The 23,930-nt window shown below is 35.5% G+C and overlaps 1 protein-coding gene across 6 annotated transcripts in view; it reads left to right on the top strand.

The window, feature by feature from the left end:
- The window catches only part of MCTP1 (multiple C2 and transmembrane domain containing 1), a 346,039-nt gene that overhangs the window by 184,901 nt on the left and 137,208 nt on the right, over nt 1-23,930 (top strand). For all 6 annotated transcript variants that reach the window (XM_055312900.1, XM_055312902.1, XM_055312898.1 and 3 more), the window contains 4 exons: nt 1,624-1,726; nt 2,059-2,160; nt 2,542-2,616; nt 4,663-4,782. In XM_055312900.1, the coding sequence (XP_055168875.1) occupies nt 1,624-1,726; nt 2,059-2,160; nt 2,542-2,616; nt 4,663-4,782 (400 nt within the window). The remainder of the gene's footprint in view (nt 1-1,623; nt 1,727-2,058; nt 2,161-2,541; nt 2,617-4,662; nt 4,783-23,930) is intronic.

The following is a 23,930-nucleotide window of genomic DNA, read 5'->3' as shown; positions in this document are numbered from 1 at the left end:
TCAACATTGAATATCATAATTGTATTACCTTTCTGACAGCAAAACCTGGGGAAAGAGTATGCCATTTTTCTCTGTTTTCACAGATATTTTTTAAGCTGTGATTTTTATGGTTTGACTAAAGATTTTGCTCCCATTAACTGAATTGTCATACTGCTTCTTCCTTTTATACTTTCTATTGAAATTCTCCCCAACTGCATTGACAACAGGGAGGACAAAGCTCTATTTGTTCCATTGCTCAAATCAGCAAACAATCCAGTCTCAAATTCAGAGATGCTTTAGTTTTGCTTTGTTGCATTTTAGTACAATACGAATATTAAGTATTGTCCTGGTTATCAGAACACAATTCAGGTTATTTTTCCTTTTGTTTTAAAAAAGTTCATGAATGTTTTGAGCACACAATATAAAAGCTGCCAATCTGCACCATAGTATCTCCTAAATTCCGTGTGTGTGTGTGTGTGTGTGTGTGTGTGTTTTAAACTGGGCTTTACAAATGAACTCTGAACAAAGGAAAACTCTCCAGAGTACTTCTTAAAAGTTTTCTAACATAGTTTTATTTTTTTGTATATGAAAACTGCTAAATTCCTCATTAATTTCTTATAATGTCTCCGCTTAAGAGCCAGTAACTAATCAGATTTAATTATCGGACCAATTTATCTTTAAGGAATTCCACATTTTTATAAGAGATGAAAGCCTGGTCAGGAGACTTACACTCCTAAGAAGGTTGTTGAGAGTGTTTTTCTCTCGAATGCATAATTGAATGAATAGGTTTGATTATTATCAAAGCCATTAATTGATTGTGCCCTGATAAAGCCTCTTCTTACATGTGGCTGCAGTCTTTCAGTAATGAATATATTCATTTTTTTTGTTTTCTCTTAATTCATGTTTTCTTGGTAAACAGTTTGATCAAAGAATAAATGCTGTCAGCAATGGGGGTTTATTTTTCCAGAAACAAAAATGAAGAGCTCGCACGGTTGTTTATTAACATACGTTGTCTTTGGAACAGAATGGAACACTGTTTAATTTCTAAATCCTGGGGTGGTACAGTAGCTATTAATGTTACATTTTCTCCATCCTGTTTTCTGTGCCGGTTAATTTTTAGTATAAACCTACCAGAAATAAATCAATGTTTTGCTAAGAACTGTAAACAAAGGAGAGGTCCTACTGTCACAAAAAAAGAAAAATTTTATGAAATATACTTTGACTCTCGCTGATGTCAAATTTGGTGGAGTTTTACACGGGGTTAATAGGAAGGTAGGAATTATTGTGATAATAGTAAGAGGAGAAAGTCTCGAAAACATCAGTACCACTTACTGATTTTTTTTTATAATAACTTACTCTGCACCCATCCAGATGGAAAATTGTATTTCATTAAAAAATTATAACTTGAAATTACGATGGTGTTCAAAGTTTCAGATAATAGAACCATCACTGTGGTCGACTAAGGTGCATTATGGGAAATTCTGTCAGAAAACCAAGCTACCTTGTATATGTGGATATGCAAATAGCATCCAGAATAATACAGCCACCCCAAAATCAGCTGGAGCCATCTAAATTTTCAAAAGCATTTTTGTTCTTGTTCCCCACTGATGAAGTCTTTTCTTCTTACGTATATTTATTATGCAGCAACATTAAAGATATCCATTCAGTTCTTGAAGTGACAGTTTATGATGAAGATCGGGATCGAAGTGCTGACTTTCTGGGCAAAGTTGCTATACCATTGCTGTCTGTAAGTTTTATTCACCTGACACACTGCTCTGTGTTGCTTTTGCTCAAGGAAAAAAAAAAAAAACCCTCAGCTCGGTATCTGTCATTTCTCAACCAAGGTCTGTAATAAGAACACTAAAAATTTTAACATACTCAATTCACGGCCATGTTGAATCCCATGATAGTTAATTTTTCCTGACAGACTTGATCCTGGTAATGAACAGGTACTTGTCAGAATTGCCACAGTTGTTTTGGGTTCTCTGTCAGTTTCAGCAGCTGGGGGTCAAAGGTCACCGAGGGAGTGTATTCAGTGGAGACCGCGAGACAGACGGCTGTCATGTCCTTTTCCCGCAGATTCAAAATGGTGAACAGAAAGCCTACGTCTTGAAAAACAAGCAGCTGACAGGGCCAACAAAGGGGGTCATCTATCTTGAAATAGATGTGATTTTTAATGCTGTAAGTCTTAACTTTGGCTTTTTTGTACTGCTAAAGAGTTCAGTTTCATGAAAGCTTTTGTTCCTGATTTGTAGAGAATTTCTGTCATTCCTCATTTTCTCTAAACCTTGATGTATCCTGGAGAATACGCTTCTGCCACTGCCTGGCACACCCACACTTTCTGTTCTAGTTGGCGGCTGCCACTGCCGCTGTGCTCTGGCCGCTGCCTGCCGGCGTAAGAAATGGAAGCGCATGCATGTGCAACTGTATACATTTATATTTTATGAGCACAGCAGCCAGGACCTTGAAACTTTAGGAATTATGGCAAATTGAACTGCGTGAAAAACTTGTAAACATTTGTTAATCTATTAATCCATAACAGACACATATGTTGATGTATAGGTGAAAGCCAGCTTACGAACATTAATACCCAAAGAACAGAAGTACATTGAAGAGGAAAACAGACTCTCTAAACAGGTAAAAAAAAAAAAAAAAAAAAAAAGGCAAGGAAAGATTAATCCCTCTGGGAAGACCTGATTATATCTGTAAAACATCTAGGTAAATTCAAATAAACTTTGGAAGTACGGAGGGAGGGAAGACTATGGAATTTTTGGTCATCTACTTATGTGAAATGGCTCTTTCTTTTCTTCTTTCTTTCTCTCTCTTCCCTTCCTTTCCTTAAAAGATCAAACAAGGGCAGTACCAAACTAATACATTGGATGGGGGTGGTCAGAATGGAAAGGGGATACTGTAGGGGCTGCGTAGGATGGATATGTATTCATGCATTAGCAAAAGAATGATCATTTTGAACATAAAATACTGTCTGATTGCCATGGAATGTGTAAATGAGAACACCAAAGGCTGAGGTTCAAATATACGTCCAGACCACCCACAGGTATGATGCAGGTGTGTGTAAAGCGAGCCCTGCGTAAAGCTCTTCCCTCTAATCCATAAGAGGGGGGCTCCATCTTTTAAGGGAAACCTTCCTGTTAATTAGATTTTGACTATGGTCTTTTAGAAGTGAACTTTTATTGGCACTTTGAGCTAAGAAAATAGAAAGTCAGCACATCTGATTTTTCTGTCACAAAGAAATTTTAAATAAGGTTTGATACCTTGTAATTAGACATAGATTTAAATTAGGTTTGATATCAAGTGAAGAAAGGATGCTAAGCTACCTCTTTAAAAAAAATGTTTACTTCCAATTAACACAGCTAAAATATAATGTTTTTGCTATGGCTATAGAGTTTACAGAACTTATTCGTGTGTGTTAAAATATTTAACAAATTTTCTGTGCTATTAGAAGACTAAAAGTACTTTTGTTTTTAATCCAATCAGTTCACCATAAACAGTGGGATCTTTGGTTGTTTAAAGACACTGTGCATGAATTACAAATGCAATACCTATCTAAACAGAGATACAGATTACATTTTTTTCACAATTATAGATAAAAGTAATAAAAGGAGCTCTAAAAGGAAGGTGATCGGGGAGGAAGGAAAGAAGGAAACAAATAGGGTGACTCTTTTCCTGAAAGAATTTCAATTTTAACAACTTGTTAAAACTGGTATGCATGTACATGCATCTATATTTATACACACACACAATATACGTATTTTTCCGTATTACCTCAGGAAGGTTTACACAAGTACTTCTTTAAAATATCAGGTCAATATTAAAGTATATTTGGCATTAGAAAAATATTAACCTGCAGACATAGTATTCTAATTATTAACACAGCTATAGATCACTTTTTCTACCATCATCTAGTATATGGGCTCTTCTTTTCATAGCTGTGGTCATGCCTTGTTTTAAATGTTAGATTTAAATTACATCCATTTTCATGTACCTTTTAAATGAAAGATTTTGTAAAGCATTTGGTTTACCATGAATTTTTTCCTAACTCCAAAATTATGAAAAAGCAATGAGAAAATACAGGTTAAATTTATTGTGGAAAAGAGAGAAAATTAGAGAGAGAGTCTGAGAGAGAGACTGAGAGACAGAGACTGAAAAATTGGTAGTAAACAAGAGACAATCCTACAAAAATGATGAAAATTTTGTTCTCTGTAACAAAGCAACACTTGACAGGTTTTTCTCCAAGACGTGAAATCACAGCATTCCAAGTTATCCATTTCACTTGGAAATATCTTGAAATTAACGCATTTAAAGACTCTTAAAACCACAATGAGATTTAAGAGTCAAAAAATATATTTAAGTTCACAGTATGTAAATGTTTTTAATCTGTTAGAGATTTTTTTCCTTTGGAACAAAGGTAGCCCAACCCACATAATAATATTATTTAAGAAAATAAATTTAGCTAAGAAATTGCTCTTATAATTCAGTCCTCTCTACTCTCTCCAGAGATACTTCTCTTCCTTTAACTCGTGAGCCAAATTGCTTGGTATATTCTTACAACTTTATTAACTTTCTGAATCCTTTTTAAATCACACTAAGCTTGAAGAATTTTGTACCCTATCTGATGGTTTTTTAGTCTTGCAAATTCTGATAATATTTTCATCTTCCTTACAGCTGCTACTAAGAAACTTTATCAGAATGAAGCGTTGTGTCATGGTGCTCGTAAATGCTGCATACTACGTTAATAGTTGCTTTGATTGGGATTCACCCCCAAGGAGCCTCGCTGCTTTTGTGGTATGATAATTCTTTATTACTTACATTGTTATTCATTAAATTCAGTAATCATAGCAGCCTGTTTCTGTGGCTATAGTAACAGTTATGTTGATGTGACCATTTTAAAACTCCTATTTTAAGACTTGACTGGACAGATTTGCCGTGGGCAGGAACCTGATGGATCGTTCAAGGTCCGAGTCCAAGAATACTTCATGCGCCCCCCCCCCCCAAGATTTCCGGAAAGCGAGATAGCTCAGCCAATATATAATTTTCTCCATGATAGTTAAAAAGTAAAATTTTACATTTTGCATAATTCCAAATCCCAATAACAGAGCCAAGAAAAGTCTTAGTGTTAAAAACAAAACAACTAATAATCTTGACCATCCTCATCTTAATTTTATTGTTCCATAGATTTTTTTTTCAAAATATGAAAATCATTGGCAGTAGGATGCCAGTTGGGAAGATTTGAATATGTGAGTCCATTGGATGTGGATGTGACCTATTTAAGAGATGTTTTATTGTTTCTGAGATTTCAGTTTTTAAAAAGGCACAAGTGAGAATTTGATAGATCCAAATAGTCCTCTAACAATGTTCATCTTGTGGCCTTTTACTTTGGTTATTTAAAAACTGCTGATGAGACCAACTTGCAGAGCTAGAAAATCTGAGAGAACACTTTCCTCTGAGCTTTAGCTGGGATTTTCTGCTCTCACATTAGTTTTGCTTATTCAGGATTTCAGTTTGAAGTTTAAGTGGAGTCCTTCTTTCGAAATCCTTTATTTTATTGTCGTATTTGTTAGAATATGAGTACCTTATGCTTCCTTATAGTTTCCAGGTTAGCAGAATATGACTTTATCATGGGGGCTTAAAAGAAAATCCTTAATTATAGTAACAAATCAACATTTTAGTATTACCATTAAAATGAGTGTATGCACATCTGTTTAGCACTTTGAGCTCTGTCCTCCTCTCAGGCCTTGTATGGGACTTTCATTAATGTCTGAGCACATGGAACAAAGAGTGTGTATGTCCCTTTGTGTTGTAAGTTACCAGAAAGTTAGGCAGCCTGCCTCCCATAGACATGTTGTTGTCTCTTTAAAGAAAGCGATTGCCATCATCATTAAGTTTCAGAAAGGAAAATCTGCCTCTTTCAATATTCTTTTATTTAGCTCTTTCACCTGATAAATATGTCGGGGTCCTGGTAAGCAAACCTTGTTATGATTTTTCACTATCATAGAAGCACTTTGATGTTAATGAGGAAAAAATGATGCTGAGTTTCTGTGTATATTTTATGCCATTACTTCCAGGTTCCATGGGGCCTTATAGCACACACAGAAATATTCTCCTGAAAATGCCATGATGCCATCTTTGATTGTCTCTTTCCAAAGTCGTTCCCCATGACTATTTGCAAAATTTGAAAACAGAAATCTATATAGTTATATCATTTGTTCAGGAACATTCATTTTGAATGCTTTAACATTACAATGTATTGTGTAAGTAAGTCTTCATAAACTCCCTCTGGCTTCTCGAGGTCACTCGTGTAAAATGCGTTCAAGATGGCAGACTTTTTTCACAATATTCTTCTGATTAAAAACAAAAATCAGGCACCGAAAGTCCGAGAAACTTTGGTACATTCATATGATACTACTTGAGTGTTTTCACTGTAAGGGAATCAAAGTTCACAGGGGAGGAAAGATAATAATATCTCTCTTAGCTTGTAGCCAGTTTCCAACAGCCTTGGTTGTACAAAAAAACAAATTGAATGCAAGATGCTTGTTAAAAAGAGGTAGGAAAAGAGACTGCAAACACTGATGGTGAGAAAAGAGGCCTCCCAAGCTGCAATGTGACTGTGCAGTAAGAGTACTTTTGAGAAGAAATGATCATATTAACCATTTCACTGAATAGAAGCACTGAGTCACACTCTACTAAATGTAATTAAAATAATAAATAACAAAACTGAACTTCATTTATCTAGACCTGAGCTGGGCATTCCATCAGAAGGTTGGGGGACCCCTGCCTTTTTCACCCTGGTATTCCAGCATCACCTGCAGAGTATCTAGCACGTGGGAGGTTCCCAATTAAAATGGCTATCTAAATCAATAGACCAGCCTATAAACCAATCAGTCTGAAAATTTTTCTAAAGTGGAGAAAGTCTTCTTGAATGATGCCAGATAAAAAAGGCTTTGCTCTAGTAAAGCTGGTTATTAAATGATGATAGACATAGCTTAATGCTCAGCAGCAATTTTCCCTAGACCCTCATCTAAGTTTTAAACTATTTCATAATCCTCTAAATAATAATATAATAATTCACTATATGATAATAACAACAACTAAAACTTTCTGAACATTTATGGGCCAGGAAACTGTTCTACAGGCACTAAGGCATGAAAGTGCTTTTCATGCATAAATGAATTTAACATTTCCAACAACCTAATTATAAGGTAGCTACTATTATTTTCCCAATATACAGAGGAAAAAACTGAGGCACAGAAAAGAACCTTACCACAAGTGCACAACAGGTATTATTTTCTTTCTAAAAGAGCTTTTAAAATATGGACCTTGTAATCTAAGTATCATAACAATTCAGAAAAAAAAAACATTGTAGGATTTTTATTCATCTTACAGATATTAAATGATGTTTTTAAAAGTGAAATGTTTCAAAGATCTCATTGCATAACCAGAGCCTTTTTAGGCCAGTTTATTGAAAAGAACTGCTTTCCATTAGGAGAAGAGTATGAGCAGCACCCCATTGTTACAAACATATTGTTCCCATCATTCCCTGTTGATGGATCTCGGGTCTATTATTATAATATTGGTTCCACTTGGCCCACTTTTTCATAAATGCAGCTGCTTCACGGAGCACATGCATTTGTACCATTATGTGGCTTGGTTTTAGGCCCAGATCAGTAAACTTTATAATGTTTAAGTGCCTTTTTTTTTCTATTTCGTTTTATTTTTCTTTTCTAATTTTCTATCCAAAAATAAATGCAGAATAATGAAATCAAAATGGAAAAACAATGATTTTTTTTTTTTTTTTTGGTTCCCATGTCAATTAAAGCAGAAAGCTTAAGAAACACAGGGTTAGGGCTGCTCCAGCCTCTTTGGCACTACCTATGTGTTCTGGGGAAGACGCAGAGCCGGCTGACGAGATCAGAAGCTGCAGTCGGCCTGGGAGGTGAGGGATAAAATACAGGCGAGCATGTTCCTGGGAATGTCCTTGTTTTTGTGTGCTGCAAATCAGGTTTTTAAATTTTACTATGAATATTGTATGCCTAAGAGGAAACACAGACGTATGTGGCGCAGAAGGCGCTGCTTGTCTTTGGGAATCATCTTTCGTAGACGTGGAAATGTCTCATAAATTGGGCCTAATTTTCATCAGGCTCTTGACCAGACATTTGTGTTCTTGTGGATGTCAGTGGGTGCAACGTGGAAAAAAAAAAACAGAGTGCACACTCTCTTTCTCTTCAGTACTGTCATTTCTCACTGTAATGAGCACAAAAATAATTGGACAACCGAGCTATCAGTGAAAGGACACACTTCAGTGTGCGTCAAAGAATTATTTTACAGGACAAACTTTAATCTTTAAATGTGATTGTAGATAATTTGTGGTACCATCTGTCCATTTGGAATTGTTTTAGCCCTTTCTGTCGTTATACAGTAAGTGCTGCTGTGTTTAACATTAACATTTGATATTTTACACATTTAATTTCTGTTCTGCTGTGTGGTCCTTAGGGAGTGGAGCGCGAGTGCTACATGAGAGAGACAAAGTATTGATCAGTTAACATTTCAGCTACATTTATGTATGTCGCAAAATTAATGAAAATGCCAGACAAAAATGTCAGAGTGCACAAAAAGGTAGAATTTAAATTTGGTAGCTTAATGAAAAGTTTAAGATGTGCATTATCAAAAATGTCCTCTTGCCTTTAAAGTACAATTCCTAACAGAATAACTACAGGGAGACACATATTTTACTTAGAGGAACAATGAACATGAATTATGAAGGGATGTCAACCCCTCAAAGTACCTTGTGTTCCAGAACGGGCATGTTTGAATGCCTAACTGTTACTCATAAAATACATTTGTTTCTGTTCATTTCTGGAAGGCTACTGGCTTCAACTCTCTGTACTGACCAGCCCAAGAGGCAGGCTTCCTACTGAGATTCTTGCCCCCACGCCAGCCAGGTTTTCCTTGGTACCCATGTGTTCTTTTTGTGTCAAGACTGAGAATTCCCTCTACAGCAATTCATCCAGGCCAGTCTGGTTCATTACTCGTTCCTTTCTGGGTCCTTTTCAAATGCCTGGTTTTCCTTTGCTTCCAGAGAATCTGTACTCCACCTTCATTCAATCCCCATTTTAGTAAAGGATCACACTCGGGACAACAGCTACTCTCAGAGAAGCTGGGCCATTATGCAGGAAAAGAGAAAAAACAGAGATGATGTATGCAAAGAATGACATGAGGCAGCTCTGTGTAGCCAAATGGGTAAAAAAAAAAAAAAAAAAAAAAAGGAGGGAGCACAAGCAAGGGAGGAATAAATGAACTTGCAGAGGTGATGGGAATATAATACAACGATCTGAAGACAATAGGCTCACAAGGATGCCATATCGAGTGTTTTCTGTATAGAAAGCCTGCTGCTATTAAACAGCGTATGGATTTTTCTAAAAGTTATTACAAACAATAAGGACATTTTAAGTGGCCTTCATGTTTGAGGACTAAGAGAGGGGCGTTGCTTAAGAAGAAATATCAATGTGAAAACAAAGGGATATCTACATCACCTGTAGTTCAGGTCTTAGCATTCATGTTAGTGAGCAATGCAGGGGAATGGTACTGGACATAGGAAAGGTAACTTTAGAATCCAACAGAAATTTCTATTTTAAACATGTAAGAGATGTCAGTAATACCACACCAACAAGATTATGCTTCAAGTCTGTGGCAGTTTTCAAATGATTTTTATAGAAGCTTTTGCTGTTGTTGTTGTTGCTACGATTATTTTTTTAGTGCTAAGCAGAAAATTTGGAAATGTTCCAGATGTAATTGTTGTTATTTTCCCTGCAACGACAAAACAGAAGGACCATCCAAAATCAAAGAAAGAAGTACTAAAGCAAAATGATCTATATAACTCATGGGCCTATCCTTGGATTCTCTCATTTTCCTAAAATTATATAAAATGAAATTTCCAAGCCCTTTTGTCCACCCTTCTTCATTCATGCTCTCCTTTGACATAAACACTTATTAAGTTTACTAAACAATACTTCCAGTCTGATTGATACAAATTTTAAGGCACATTAAACATTTCCTTCACAAATGTGTGAGGACAGAAGAAATCTTATATAGAATTTTGTTTATTTAGAAGACTGTATACCTCCAAAATGAACTAAAATCCCTTGTACAAAGTCAAAGACTATTGACTATAGAAGATTCCAGTACTACAATTACCTTTTCAGTAAATAGACTGTGTGTCCAACTCATATGGACACACTGACACTTTAAGTTGATACTCAAACTCTACCTTTTTCTCCCAAATTTTTCTAAATTCCAAGGAATAAAAACATTTTCAAACATTGGCCTATAAAAAATTAGGTTCTCTTAAGAGGTGCCTTTCATAGAGCATTGCATATAAGTTCTCAAAGACCACAATTTAGAAGTGAGTTTTAGGATTGGTCACAACAAGCTAAAATCAAAGGTGGATCTTAGGAAATATAGAAAATCAGATACTAATGGAACAAAGCATTTTGGCTAGATTTCTCCTTCTTGAGGAGTGATGCTGTAGCTCAGTTTATAGATCTGTTTAAATGCATAGTCTTTTTGTCTTGTTATTTACCTGTTATCTCTACAAGGCAGTACTTCTTCAATCAGTGCATAGTTCTCTTTAAACAGTGCCAACACCCTTTGTCATCTCTTTTAATAGGTGGCAGCAAAATGGCCTCCCACCCTTTGGAGGGAGATAATCACCTAAGACACAGAGTCTACTACTCTGAAAAGCTTATTCCTCTGAAATTTTATTGTGTATTTATAAGAAGAATTTAATTCTTATAGCACGTCACGGACACATTTCCTATGATCTCTACTCCCCCTCTTTTGTCCTGTAAAGTAGGAAGCAGTAAAAGGCTATAATCTGGGACACATTCTTCTATGGATGGATTTGGGGAAAACATAACTTTTTCACTTTTTCTCAGGTATAGTGCTATTACGCTATTTTATAATTAAACATAAATTGCAAATATCACGAACATAACTGTGATACCTTATTGAATTCAGGAATTAGCCTTCTCGTGAATCTTCATGGTTTGTGTAATGAAAGCTGGGGCAGTAGGGGACATTGTTGCTTCAGTGTGGTCTCCTTCTGGTTGTATGGCTGCTGTCCCATTTCACTTCAAGCATTATTTATCAGGTAGTTTCAGCCTCAAGATCTTTATGAGACCCTTTAAAAATATGTTGCTTCATCCAGATTTTATAACTGAGTTGTCTAAGGATAAAAAATTATAAAATAATGAAATCACTGTCTGTCCTCAGATTCCTAAACTAATGTTCTTGTCCTTTGAAGAATTTTCTACCTTCCATCTTCAATTTAAATTGTTGGGACAAAAGAGAAAGCCACACTCTACTGTGAAATACTATTATGTAAAAGTGTTTTGCAAAGAAAAACATTTAAATTAATGAGATAATTATATAATTTATTTCATGAAAATTTCATGAAAGACTAATACTCTTCTGAACGATTGTAAATTATAACAGAAATGCAGTCATTAAAATACTTCAATCGATAAGTTTACTCTGCACATATTTTCATGCCCCTTTGTATCAGATAAATATAAGGAATAGGAGTACAATGCTTTCTTTCATCCCATTTTTCTATTTTGACCAGTCATGAAGATATACCTTAGAATTATAAGCGTATTAGAGTTAATTTACCAAGTGAGAAGCCGAACTGAGATGTTGTTTCTGGTTTTTGTTGCTCTTTCCCTTACCCTCATTTTACATTGACCATTACAGTCAGAATTGGCTATAGACCCTGTAGCCAGTCTTACCCTACAGCCAGTAGGTCTGGGAGTAATGACTCCACCTTGTGCCTTCTCCTTTTCTGTGATGGACAGAGGCCCAACACTCAGCAAGTAGTAACATTAGAGATCAGTAAGAGAAGAAAGATGAAGGAGTAACCATTTCTCACGTTCACACCAGTCATCAGCTATTGACTCAAAGGGATGTAATGAAGAGAAAAGCTAACAAGCAAGAAAAGATGGAAATTATATTAGAATGTCAGTAGATATTTGGGTGAAAATGAAAGGCATCCTTGATTTTAAGAATAGAAAAAGAGATGTTAGAGATAAAACTTGGTTTTCATTTTATCTTAAACCAGGGTTTCTCAGTGGAGTTGTTTTTTGTTTTTGTTTTTTTCATATTCAGCCCCCTAAGAAGAAAATTTTCATTAAATGAGAGAAAATAAATGCCAAGGAATAAGATTTTCTCGGGGAATGTTTGGTTTTGGAAGGTCACAAATCATTGTAATATCTAAGTTTTCTTTTAAACTTAAATTTTTGCCCCCTTGGGTACCATATTGCCCCCCCCCCAAGGAGAATGCATGCTATAAATGAGAGTAACTATGTTTATTTTCCTGCTTTTGGATTTCCTGTAGTTTGCATACAATAAAAATTATTCCTGGGGTGCCTGGGTGTCTTAGTTGATTAAGCGTCTGCCTTCAGCTTGTGTTGTGATCTTAGGGTCCTGGGATCAAGTCCTATGTCGGGGGTGAGGGGGGTCCCTGTTTATCAGGGAGCCTGCTTCTTCCTCTGCCTCTGCCCGACTCATTCTCTCTCTCTCTTCTGTTCTCTCTCAAACAAACAAACAAACAAACAAACAAATAAGTTATCTAAAAAAATAAATAAATAAAATAAAAATTATTCCCATAGGTAATCAGTCTGGGGAAAGATAATTTGTGATCTCTATACAAAATTATTGACTACATTAGAGTCCAATTAAAGAAAGGATTTTGTTTGGCTTCATAGAGATTAACGAATTGAATCTTCCCCTTGCAAAAACCCATATAAGAGTTTTCTTCTCCATACCAAGTGCATTGTTGCGCTTCACTGAAATGGAGAAGTGGGGTGAACATTAATTCTGGCCTAAGTAATATAACTTCCATCATTATGAGGGTTTGATGGGTTTTGTCTATACATTGTGCTGTATTTATGACTAGTAAATAATCTTTATATTCTTAAATGAATATCATTATGTCAGAGATATAAAAGCATACTTCATTAGGCTTGATTACCTATTAGATCTTCATTGGAAGGGAAGGAAAAAGGTTGTGGAATAGGAGTCATTTAAAACAGTGAAAATACATGTTTTACTGACTATTCTGCATGTCAAGTTGTCTAATTCCCCATAGGAATCAAAAAATTTTTACTCTTGCAATTTATCAATAATATGTAAATATATGATATTTTATATCCCACTTAGCTCTACACAAATAATTCTAGGGTGTTTTCCATTGTTAGCATCCTATGCCTTTCTTGCCAAGCAGACTTCAGGCCAAAAAGAATTTATCACTCAGTTTGGTCATAAAATGTTGGTGAAGTAAATATTATTTTCCTTAGTCAATTACAGAATCTTTTAATTTAAAATAATAGAATGAATAAATAAATAAATAAATAAATAAATAAATAAATAAATAAAAAATAATAGATTGCCAACATTAAAGGTAGTCCATTAATTATCCACAACTTAGTATCCTGGGGTTGTATAAAGAAGGTGTTACATTTTGAAGCAATATTAGTAAAGTGATGGCTGCTACTCAGAAAAAATTAACTTATAAATATAAAAGTTCAGATACCAGAGTTTACTTTTTTGACTAGGTGGCAATATTGAAAATCTTTCAGGTTTTTAAAAAAAGTATTTAGAGTTTGGTTCTTCTATTGCAAGAGCCTCTTGCATGCCTCAGCAGGGAGGCTGGTATTTATTGTTTGTAAAAGAGACCTTTAACCTAGGTTTTACTAGCTACTCTGGCTGTGTACTATTTCTTTCTTTTTTTTTTTTTTTATTCTTAGAATATGAGACTCCTGTCACAATTTCTAAGTCCTAAACCTCGGTTGATGTGTAGTTCAAACTAAATATTCTTCAAATAAGGTCCCAACCTCCAAATAGGATGTAAAAGTCTGTTTTGTAAGACAGTTGCTTAGACTTTGGAACACATTTCCCCAAAGTAGCAATGTCCTAAACAATGACATAGAGCCTATCATATACAAAACCTATCAATTCCTTGATAGAGTACTAGCTGTAGAGTGGAAACATTGCATGTAGGAAGTAGATTCAGTACAATCATGGCTTGGTGCTCAGGATGCCAGCAACACACCTATCCCAATCCTACCTTCAGCGTGGAGCACCTGCCTCATGGCAAAGGCAAGGATCCCACAAGGTGGAGATTGTATGGACTTTGAAGGATCCAGATGAAGTCATAGAATGTTACAGTTGGAAGGGAGTTCAGAGACCATTATACAGTAGAGGAGATTGAAGTACTGTCATGTAAAGGGAGTTACTGAGATACTAACTCTCCTCCACCAATTGCTGGGAGTGGATGCTTCAAAGACAGCAGCACTGAAAGAATAAGAGAGGCAGAGAGAGAGAGGAAGATAGAAAGATCCACCTCTCTATCCTGAAGTTAATGTGTCACATTGTCCTTAATTAAAGAAAGCCAAGTGTCTGACATTGTCCTATAGAATTCTAAGAGTATAAAACTGGACTCCCATTTTTGGTATTTCCTGTTAAGCAGTTCGTTGGCTGGCATTGTCTACCAGAAACAGTAAACTTGTGTTCACTTAGTGTTCTTCCTGAGGTTAATAACTGTGTATCTCATGTTTTAATCAACTTTTTTATTAGTTGAGGTCACATCACACTATAGCTCCCCAACCGACTGCAGAGATGAGTGTACAGTAATACACTTAGAGTAATACTCTTAAAGGGTTCACTGTGTGTCTAAGTGAGGCACCTTTTAGACAAGTAATGTCATTAGGCCTCCAAGTAGTATAATTTACTTACTCCCAAAAGTACATGTAGACTCATTAAGAATATATTTTCCAGTTTTCAAACTTGTATTTTCACCGAGTTACTTAACAGCTTAAACCATCTATATTGATTCATATTGATTTAATGGTAGCTAAGATGAAGCTGCCCATGGCTTAAACATTCATTAGACTAAATAAATGCCAGGAAAAAAAGTGTATGTATTTTGAATTATTTGGAAAAATTGGTGATCCAGCTTCGTTGTATTGTTCTCATCCTAAATGTCCTTCAAAATTCTGTAGATTGAAATTTTTCTTGCTATAATTAAGCAATATTATAGAATAGTATGTCCCTTTACAAAGTAGTAGAAGTACTAAAATAATAATTTGGGCATATTTTGAAATACTATTAGATTTTGTAGGGTGTTGCCACCTTCATTATATAAATTATCTGCTGTAAGCTAGGTGCACGAATTTATTACTGTTAAAGTTACTGGAGTGAAGAAAGCCAAATTAAGTCACCTATATGAAATACTTTGAAGTCCTGAAGTACAGGGCCTGCGGATCATTTAGGCTTGAGTGATGCACACAGCCATAACACAGTTTCTTGTTTCTGGGAGCTATATCGTCTTTCAGAATTTGTATCCATCTTGAAAACTGATACAACTTAAAATTATTATTTGAAAATATCCTATATTGGATCGAAGAGAGAAATAAATCACAAGAAAAAAATGTCTCACCAGTATTTGCTGAAAACGCATGACTCCTCTCCCCAAAATATTTAATAATATTTAGACATTTTTAGTAATGCCGCAGTTCTATTTCTAATTGAGTAGAATGTTTAACCTAAGTTTAAGGAACTAGGAAATAAAATAGATTATAAACTGAAAAATGCCATTTGTCAGTATTTTTAATCCATTACTAGAACCAGTGACAGGAAATAAATCCAGGCTGTTCTGCTTGAGATGCATTTCAGTTGCCATTAACAGATCTTCCCCGTTTTCATGCACACTCAATAAAGCTGTGTTGAATCACTGACTCAGATGACTTCAGCAGGCAAAACTTGAAGTTAAAGCTGTAATATTGTAACAGAAGCCCCCAACAGTAGTATCAGATGAAGCTGAGAATAAATGTAGTATATCAGGCATCATAAAAGAGTGAATGTGGGATACATTTATGCCCTCCTCTATCTACTAGGAGATTCATACATAAGATTCACACTCATTATTCTCGTCATCTTAATGAGATCAGTGTGGGAACATTTCTCTCCTTTCGCTCTTGACTGTCAGAGATGGGACACTCCATTATTTCTTCTTCCTCTCTTGACTTGAAGGGACTAGTTATATTTTCTTGGAAGGCCGGAAATGTTAACTGGTTACAGCAGGCAGCCCCAGAGTAGCGCCTGTAAAGGCTTGAGGACTCTAGGTAGAGACCACAGCAGTAGTCTCCCTTATGCTCCTGCTGGTGCTTTTTCACCTGCCTGTGCTTTTATTTTCTTTCAGGTTTTTATCATCTGCCCTATTTCCCAAGGCGTTTGCTCGGAAAAGGAAGGAAAAGATAATTTCTCTGTGTGGAGGAAGATAGGGTACCTGAGTACTACCTCTAATTGCTCTGTCCCTTCTCGTTGGATCTATGGCCTTAATTAATTTTGCACCCAGTCTTCTTAAACCGGTTCTGAATGCAGTTGGCTCCTATGTCCGAGCCAGACGACATGTCCGGCCTTGAACGGAGCGAGGTAAAATGGGCAGGGGACCAACTTCTAATGCATCTTATCCTCACATAAATTTTCAGATCTGTCAAGAAACAGTCACTATTTATAATTGAAGTTGCTAGGACAGATTTTTATCATGTTTTTAGCTCACAGATTCCCTTCATCCTTAAGGACAAGAGAGCAGGACCTGATGGAAATATTGTTTAAGCTATCCGGGCTATTGATTATTAATGTATATTGTAATCACAATGTTTGGGGTGCCGCATTCCTTTAGAGAAGCTCATGTGTGAGAAGATTCCCTTTAACATGATTGAAGAATTTTAAATAGGCATTTTTAATATTTGCTGCCCTCTTAATATAACTTGTTTAATGCACCACTGTTAGCACAGGGATTATGAGTTAATAAAAATGTCATAGTATTAGCGAATAAAACACTATATAATTTTCCCCAGGTAATGATTAACAGCATAAGGCTATATTAACAATACTCTTAGTGTACAGTCCCTAAATGTATTTGATCCTCGTCTTTTAGAAAGTAATTTTATGCTGAAATTCAGTAATAAAATATTTGAGGGATTTAGCTAAGCTACTGAATGTAAACTTCTCAGGTGCATGAATCTTTCAAATGATTTGTATCATACTGCTGTGTAAAATATCCCTCTATTTTAAAGTCAATCCGAAAGTTTTAAGTGTTAGCTTAACATTCACCTTATTTGAGATTCATACGGAGCTTATTTATCTCATCCCAGCATTTGTTTAAACAGTTGAAAAATAAAATTAATAAGCCATGAGGTCATTATTACGTAATGTTTTTCCTCCCATAGATAAATGGGTTTCTTTTTCTGTCTCTCCTTTTAAATAATGTCTCTCCGGCTTTGTTCTGTGGCTGCAGCAGGCTGTTAGTATGTATCTTTATACCATCAGAACGAATGAGATATATCTGTATAAATTATTGATTCACTTGAGCCTACCTCTGTAATTCAGAGCTGAAAACTCTGGCAGCTTATCTACTAGAATGATATAACTCGGAGACTGAAGTTACCTACCACAGCAACAATTGCCAGTTGGGGGGTCAAATGCCCTTTTACCTTTATACCCGAACACCTGCAAATTGAGCTGTACCCCATTCAGAATTTCAAGAACAGGCCCATTGTCACAGGAAGTAGAGTTTGTTTCTTGGAGAAAATTATGCCAGTTCTAGTTCTGAATGAAAGACAAGGCTTTTATTACTCAAGGGATATTAGGGCTGACTGCTTTTTTGAGAAAACAAATTTGCTGTAACTTTATCTGTAATTTAGTCCTGAATGGGTGCAAATAGACTGCACATTGTATGGTGCAGAAAGAAGAAAATAGGGGTTTGTTAAAGCCATACAAGGGCTATGTAACCATTATATTTCCGAGGGAAGTCTTATCAGAGTTGCAGGTTATAAGGGGGAATAATTTGGTTACAGCCTTAGCATCAAACACCTGTTTGGAATTTTAGTTTAGAATGACACTGGAAAAAAAGTTCTTGTCTAAAACTGTGGGTGATGAAATAACCCATCTCCTGCAGGTTGCTATACTGGCTGTCTTTGACCCAGAGACTGGCCCTCTCCAGAAATTTCCAGAATTATTATAATCACTCCTCCTGAGGTTGAGTTTCAGACTCAGACCTAGTCGGAGGGTGTTGACTTGTTTCACCTTTATGAAAAGATTAGATTTACAGCTTTAAAGACCCTTTCCAATTAAAAAAGAAATCCTATGCAATATTCTTCACGTAAGAGTCTGATTTAAGCTTTGCCAGGACTGAGAGCAAGATGAATGTTGTGAGAAGGGGACAAGAAAAAGCGTGCTTCAGCTGATGAGCCTCCAGGTTACATAGTATGGGGAACTAATGGATCATATATTATTTGGAGAAACTCATCCCTCAAGTTGGTCACCCATTCCTTAGTCAGCAAGCTCAGTAGTTGTCATAGAAACACCCATTTTTACAGTGTTATAGTTGATCACTGACATGGAACCAGACTAGGTAATCAAACATCTTAGCCATATGCTTGTTCTGAGCTCCAACCTAGTCAATTAGCACATTTTCTATTAAAAACTTGGTTGTAATAGGTCTTCATTAGCTAGCAGTTGCCATAATTGAATAGTTACTCAATTATGTCCATCCCCCAACCTCATTTTCACTTCTTTACAGAGTCCAAGTAGGAATATATCCAAGAACGTTCAGGTGCCTCACTTCAAGCAAAATTCATGACCTTCACCTCAAACAAGCTGTTAGAGGTTGATCCAGAGTTTAAAACCTGATTTTTCTTACTGTGTGTTGGCACATAGAACCAGGCCCTTGGTCTCTTCCTTTTTCTGTTTACATCAGGATTTCTAGTATTTCTTCTCAGAGTAAGGAATGGGAAGATGTCTATGGTAAAAGCCCATTGTGCAGTAACGTCTCTAGAATGTGAACCCCTTTCTAACCTTAAACACATCCCTTCCTCTACCATTTTTCAGCCTTCCCACCAGATACCCATCTGAGCGTGTCATTATCCTGGGATTACTCCCCATTATCTGCAATATGCCCCCTGCTACCCTCTGCCCGTGTCAGTTATTTTTTATGTCACGGAATCTCGCCTGTGCCCTGTATTATCTGATGATCAAATCTGTTATCTAGGGGTGGGAATGAGCCACCTTCCCATCTATGCACATTTTATTACTGCCCTTGTGGACAAAATATTCTGATTTTCTTAGACATCCAAGTCCTTATTTATAAGCATGTTATAAAGGTTGTAGCTGGGGTATCAGAGAGCAGGTTAGGGTATTGAAGTGGTCCTCCCATAATGCCATGTAGGAAATTTCTGACCTCAGCTGCTCACGTGAATGCTCTTCTTGGTTGGTGAGAATTGTACCTCTTTCTTCATTATGAAATCATAAATATGAAAAATCTGGAAGAGAATTGATCATAAAGGTTTTCTGAGCTTGGTGGCCTCATCAGGCTTTTCTCTGTGTATTACAAAAGAGCAAAAGCACTTTACCTCAGAAGAAGTATAACCACATTTAGCTTTAAAAACACAGGATTCCGGGATCCCTGGGTGGCGCAGCGGTTTGGCGCCTGCCTTTGGCCCAGGGCGTGATCCTGGAGACCCGGGATCGAATCCCACGTCGGGCTCCCGGTGCATGGAGCCTGCTTCTCCCTCTGCCTGTGTCTCTGCCTCTCTCTCTCTCTGTGTGACTATCATAAATAAATAAAAATTAATAAAAAATAAAAAAAAAAACACACACAGGATTCCAACTTCCCTGCATTACAAAGCATCATAACTGCAAAGTTTTTGCCTTCAGAATGGCGCATGAAAAGTAAAAATAGAATCAAAGTCGTGCCAACGTTCCTGCTACTGTCCATCCTCTGGAACATGGTAAGGTCCTTTCTAATACATATATCCTTGCTGACCAGGTCTTTGCGATTTAGATTTGCAGGCTGGATTCAATGTAAGAGTATAAATTGTTTCAAAGATGACAGATTGCACATCTGGTTTCTTCTCCCCCTCCCCCAACCCCCTGTGTTCACCTTTATAACATTTTTTTTCCACAAAGTAATGTGGTTTAAAAATCATTTTAAGTTGCCTAACATAAACGATAAAATCAAATATTGGATTCACAAACAATAGCCTTTATTGGTTTGTGACAAGTGATCCATCTTTTTACATTAGTGCAGCTTTCTGAACCAGATTATTTTTCATAATTGATAATTTGTGAGTCATATATTTGTTATCTGTTCTTTTATGGCCTTGAAAATAGTGAACGATGCCAAAGATCACTGTGCTTTTATAAAGAAAATTATTTTAGTGTCGTTTATTGGCTGGCATTTCTGAAAGTATGTTACCAATAAGTTTTGCAGAGAATGTAACAAAGATAAAAGTAAGAACCCCTGCTAGAAAGAGACCTGATAGGTGCAAGATTCATGAATTTAGTTTTAGAATTCATTCATGTTAAGCATGAGAACAATGAAAATACACAAATATGAAAACAGTGTCGAATATTGTCCTTTAAACTGAGGAAAAATGGTTTTGCTGCACGTATGGACAATATTTCTGTACACAATCCATGTTAAAACGACACAGACACAGTATGCTACCTTGTTATGAGCATTACAATTATACCAACAGAATAAGGACTCTAGTTCTTATGATCAGTAATTTTGGTTGATTTTGATAAATAGCGTTAGGATAAGTATCTACCAACCATAATATAATTTTTATGATTTAGCTTTATATTTTGTTCCTAAAGGCTTCTAAAAGGCAACAGGGAAATTTTTACCCTTTATTATGGTTTGTAATTATGTTATGATAGAATTAGAGCTCTACATATAAATTTGCCCCAGGTAAATAATAATAAGGACTCGAAAATCTATTTTGCCTAAGAGAGCAGAATTAAAAACTTTTTCTTACCCTTAGTTAATAATTTTCTCACACATCCTGAACACTTTCACTAATTCCATTCGCACTTATACTGACTGACAAAGTATAAATCAGTTGGAAAAGTAACAACCCAATTTGTGGAGAACTATATGAGGAAAAATACCGTTAGGTAGATTAAATATTAATTTCACAGAAAATTCATTATGAATTTGATTTTAGAAATTATATGGTTTGTCCTCAATCTTTATTAAAATTTCTCCTGAATAATTTAATTATAGAAAACTCTTTATAATAAAAATATTATCTACTTAATTAAAATAAAATTGAGATCATTTTATCATTGTATAATTATATTATGATTATATACAATTAAATACCATATATAAAACATTTGCTCTTCAAGAGACACTAATAGTAGAGGAAGAAAAAAAAAAAACACCTGCAGGTTAATGTGTTCAGCACTTCTACTTCTAAAGTTATAAATTCTATTACAGATATTTGTTACATCATCTAATAGCTTAAAATTCACACTTTAGTTGGGGGGAGATGCTGAACAATATACAGTTGGCTACAATCAGAATAAACTAGTATATTTATTACTAGTACAATGCTTTTTCCTTGATTATTCTATTTGCTCTCCTTAATTAATTGAATTTCACCTAAGATTATTCTAAATGTTTCAAAGATATATATTGGTTAATGTTTTATTATTCAAAACCAAAATCCAGTTATAAAGAATATCCTTTCCTCCCTCAAACTGAATGTGTTCTAAATTGTGTTTAAAATTAAAAGTGTGGGGAACATCTTCATCAGATGGGCAAGCCGAATGTTTGAACTATATAAATAGCCATATTATAGAATGATAACTTTCCTTTATGCGTATCTTGGAAAATGTTGACAATGTTATTTAGCGTCTATAACAGTATGAGAAAGAATTTGCTCTACCTTTTCAGATGTTTCATTGGCCTCATTTATGGCATTTGCAGTGATGGTGGGATATGTTTATTTGTACATATGGTGTGACAGATTGTTGATGTGTTTTAACCATAATATATTATTCCGTTTTGAAACCTACTCTCTCTAGAGTTGGAATTTCTTTATAGTTGAAGGAAAAATGCATTTCTAATAACTCGTCTTATAGCTTCAAAGATCTGTGTTTTAGAAATCACCTTCTGTATTTCAGAAAATGTGGCTGTTATATGAATTACTGAGAATTCAGTGTTAATCATATTTTTTGTCAGTGAAAATCAGATTCCTTTATTGTAAGATGAACTACCATCTGAGCTTCATAACCGAAGAATTTGATATTTTCTCTAAGAAGTACAGTTTAAAATACACATAATCTTTCAATTACTCTAAATATTGCAAATAGTTTTAAACAAATGAATTTTAAAAGCTATATAGAGTCCAGGAGAAAGTCACATAAACTCTTCACTGCTCCAACCACTGCTGTCTTACAAGATTCGCTTGAACCATAGAAACTTACTCCAAATTTTGTAAATGATCGCTCTACCAAAAACAATGAAAATTATCAATATAGATTTTACATAGAATCTATCTATCATCTATCTTCAATATACATGCAGATGTATCAGAATACATTATTGAGACAGACCTTTATGCTCTTTAGAAAAGCAATTTACATTTTCAGAAGATAATGAACCCTCCAAAAGAAAAAAAAAAAGACGGGAAATAACAGAAAACGCTAAAAGTAGATTGTAGTTTTAGAACAGAAACTGTCAATATACATCCCAGTGTGTATTATGCAATCTTTACATGCTCCTGGATTTGTCTACTGATCAGTATATAACTTACATCGCCGTGTTAAAAAACTATTTGCCTCTTTTTTCCCCCTCCACCCTAATTCTCTTGTATGTCATTCTGCAGTTTGGCCTGTAGGTAGCAATCTTGCACTGTAAAAGCTCTCCACTTTCTCATTTATTTAGGCTGGAAAAGCTTACACCATTACAGATCTGTTAAATGTAAGCAGTGTTATTTGCATAAATTCCAGACTTTGATGATGGTCTGTGGCCTACAGATTATTTATGCAGTTGTTTGGCCTTGAAGTTCATGATTTTGCTCAGAGGTGATCTTTCTTTGCATTGTGACCCCATGTAGGTGGGAGACAGCTGAATGGTTAAGTGCATAACCTGGAATCTTGAAAATCATGAGGCCTCTTGTCTGAAACATAATGCTTTGTTTCTCATACAGCCCTTCAGATAAAAAAGAAATACACAGGTCTTCTAAAATATAGAATAATATTTTAGGACTATGTAACAAATATTACAAAGGAGTGCTTCTGGAAGTCAGGCACTCTCACAAGCAAGGAGGCAATTACTATTAGCATCTCAGAACCTTTACCAGTTTAGACCTGTTTAATCTTATTTCTGTTAAGAATAGTTCAAAGAATGCCAGGAGCATCATTCTTATTGTGATTTTTTATTTTTAAACTAATACTACAGAGTGCCATTGCGTATATATTTCTTAAGTGAAAATGAAGATCACCGCCTTCCTTCTCAACTGTTTTTTTGGAATAATTGACAGCAGTGTTTTAATTCAAACAGTTGCAGAGCATGTGTTTCATACCAAAATGCACCTTTATTTCTAATTCATGGGTTGAAAATAGTACATGATATTTTTAGAAGTAGAACTTTTGATTTATTTCAGAAAGATAATTCTCTTCTCCCAGCAGGGTTATTTTATTTGTCCAATTTTGATGTGCTTTCTTTCATTCCTTCCTTCCTCATACTGGCTGATTGCCCAGTGAGTGTCCAGGTTCTGTTCTAGTTCGGGAGGTCCAAGTGATTAGGAACCAATGGGAAACATTTACATTTTATTAAAATCTTACTTCACTGAGGAGCGAAGTGGATTTTTAATTACACTAAGATCTTATTAATATATTTTACTTTTAGGTAATCTGTCACACCAGCGAATGTCTGACTCCATGATGTTTTAGTGGTATTCAAAAAAAAAGTATACACCCTCATTTCTGTGTCCCTCTACCAAGAAACTTACTGGATTTTAGAGAATGGAGCTTGGTTTATTTATTTCAAGGATCCTTTGAACATGTGGTTTCTGAATTATTGT

The sequence above is a fragment of the Nyctereutes procyonoides genome, unplaced genomic scaffold (assembly GCF_905146905.1).
Source record: "Nyctereutes procyonoides isolate TBG_1078 unplaced genomic scaffold, NYPRO_anot_genome, whole genome shotgun sequence".
Lineage (NCBI taxonomy): Eukaryota > Metazoa > Chordata > Mammalia > Carnivora > Canidae > Nyctereutes > Nyctereutes procyonoides.
This window is presented reverse-complemented; position numbering and strand designations above follow the sequence as displayed.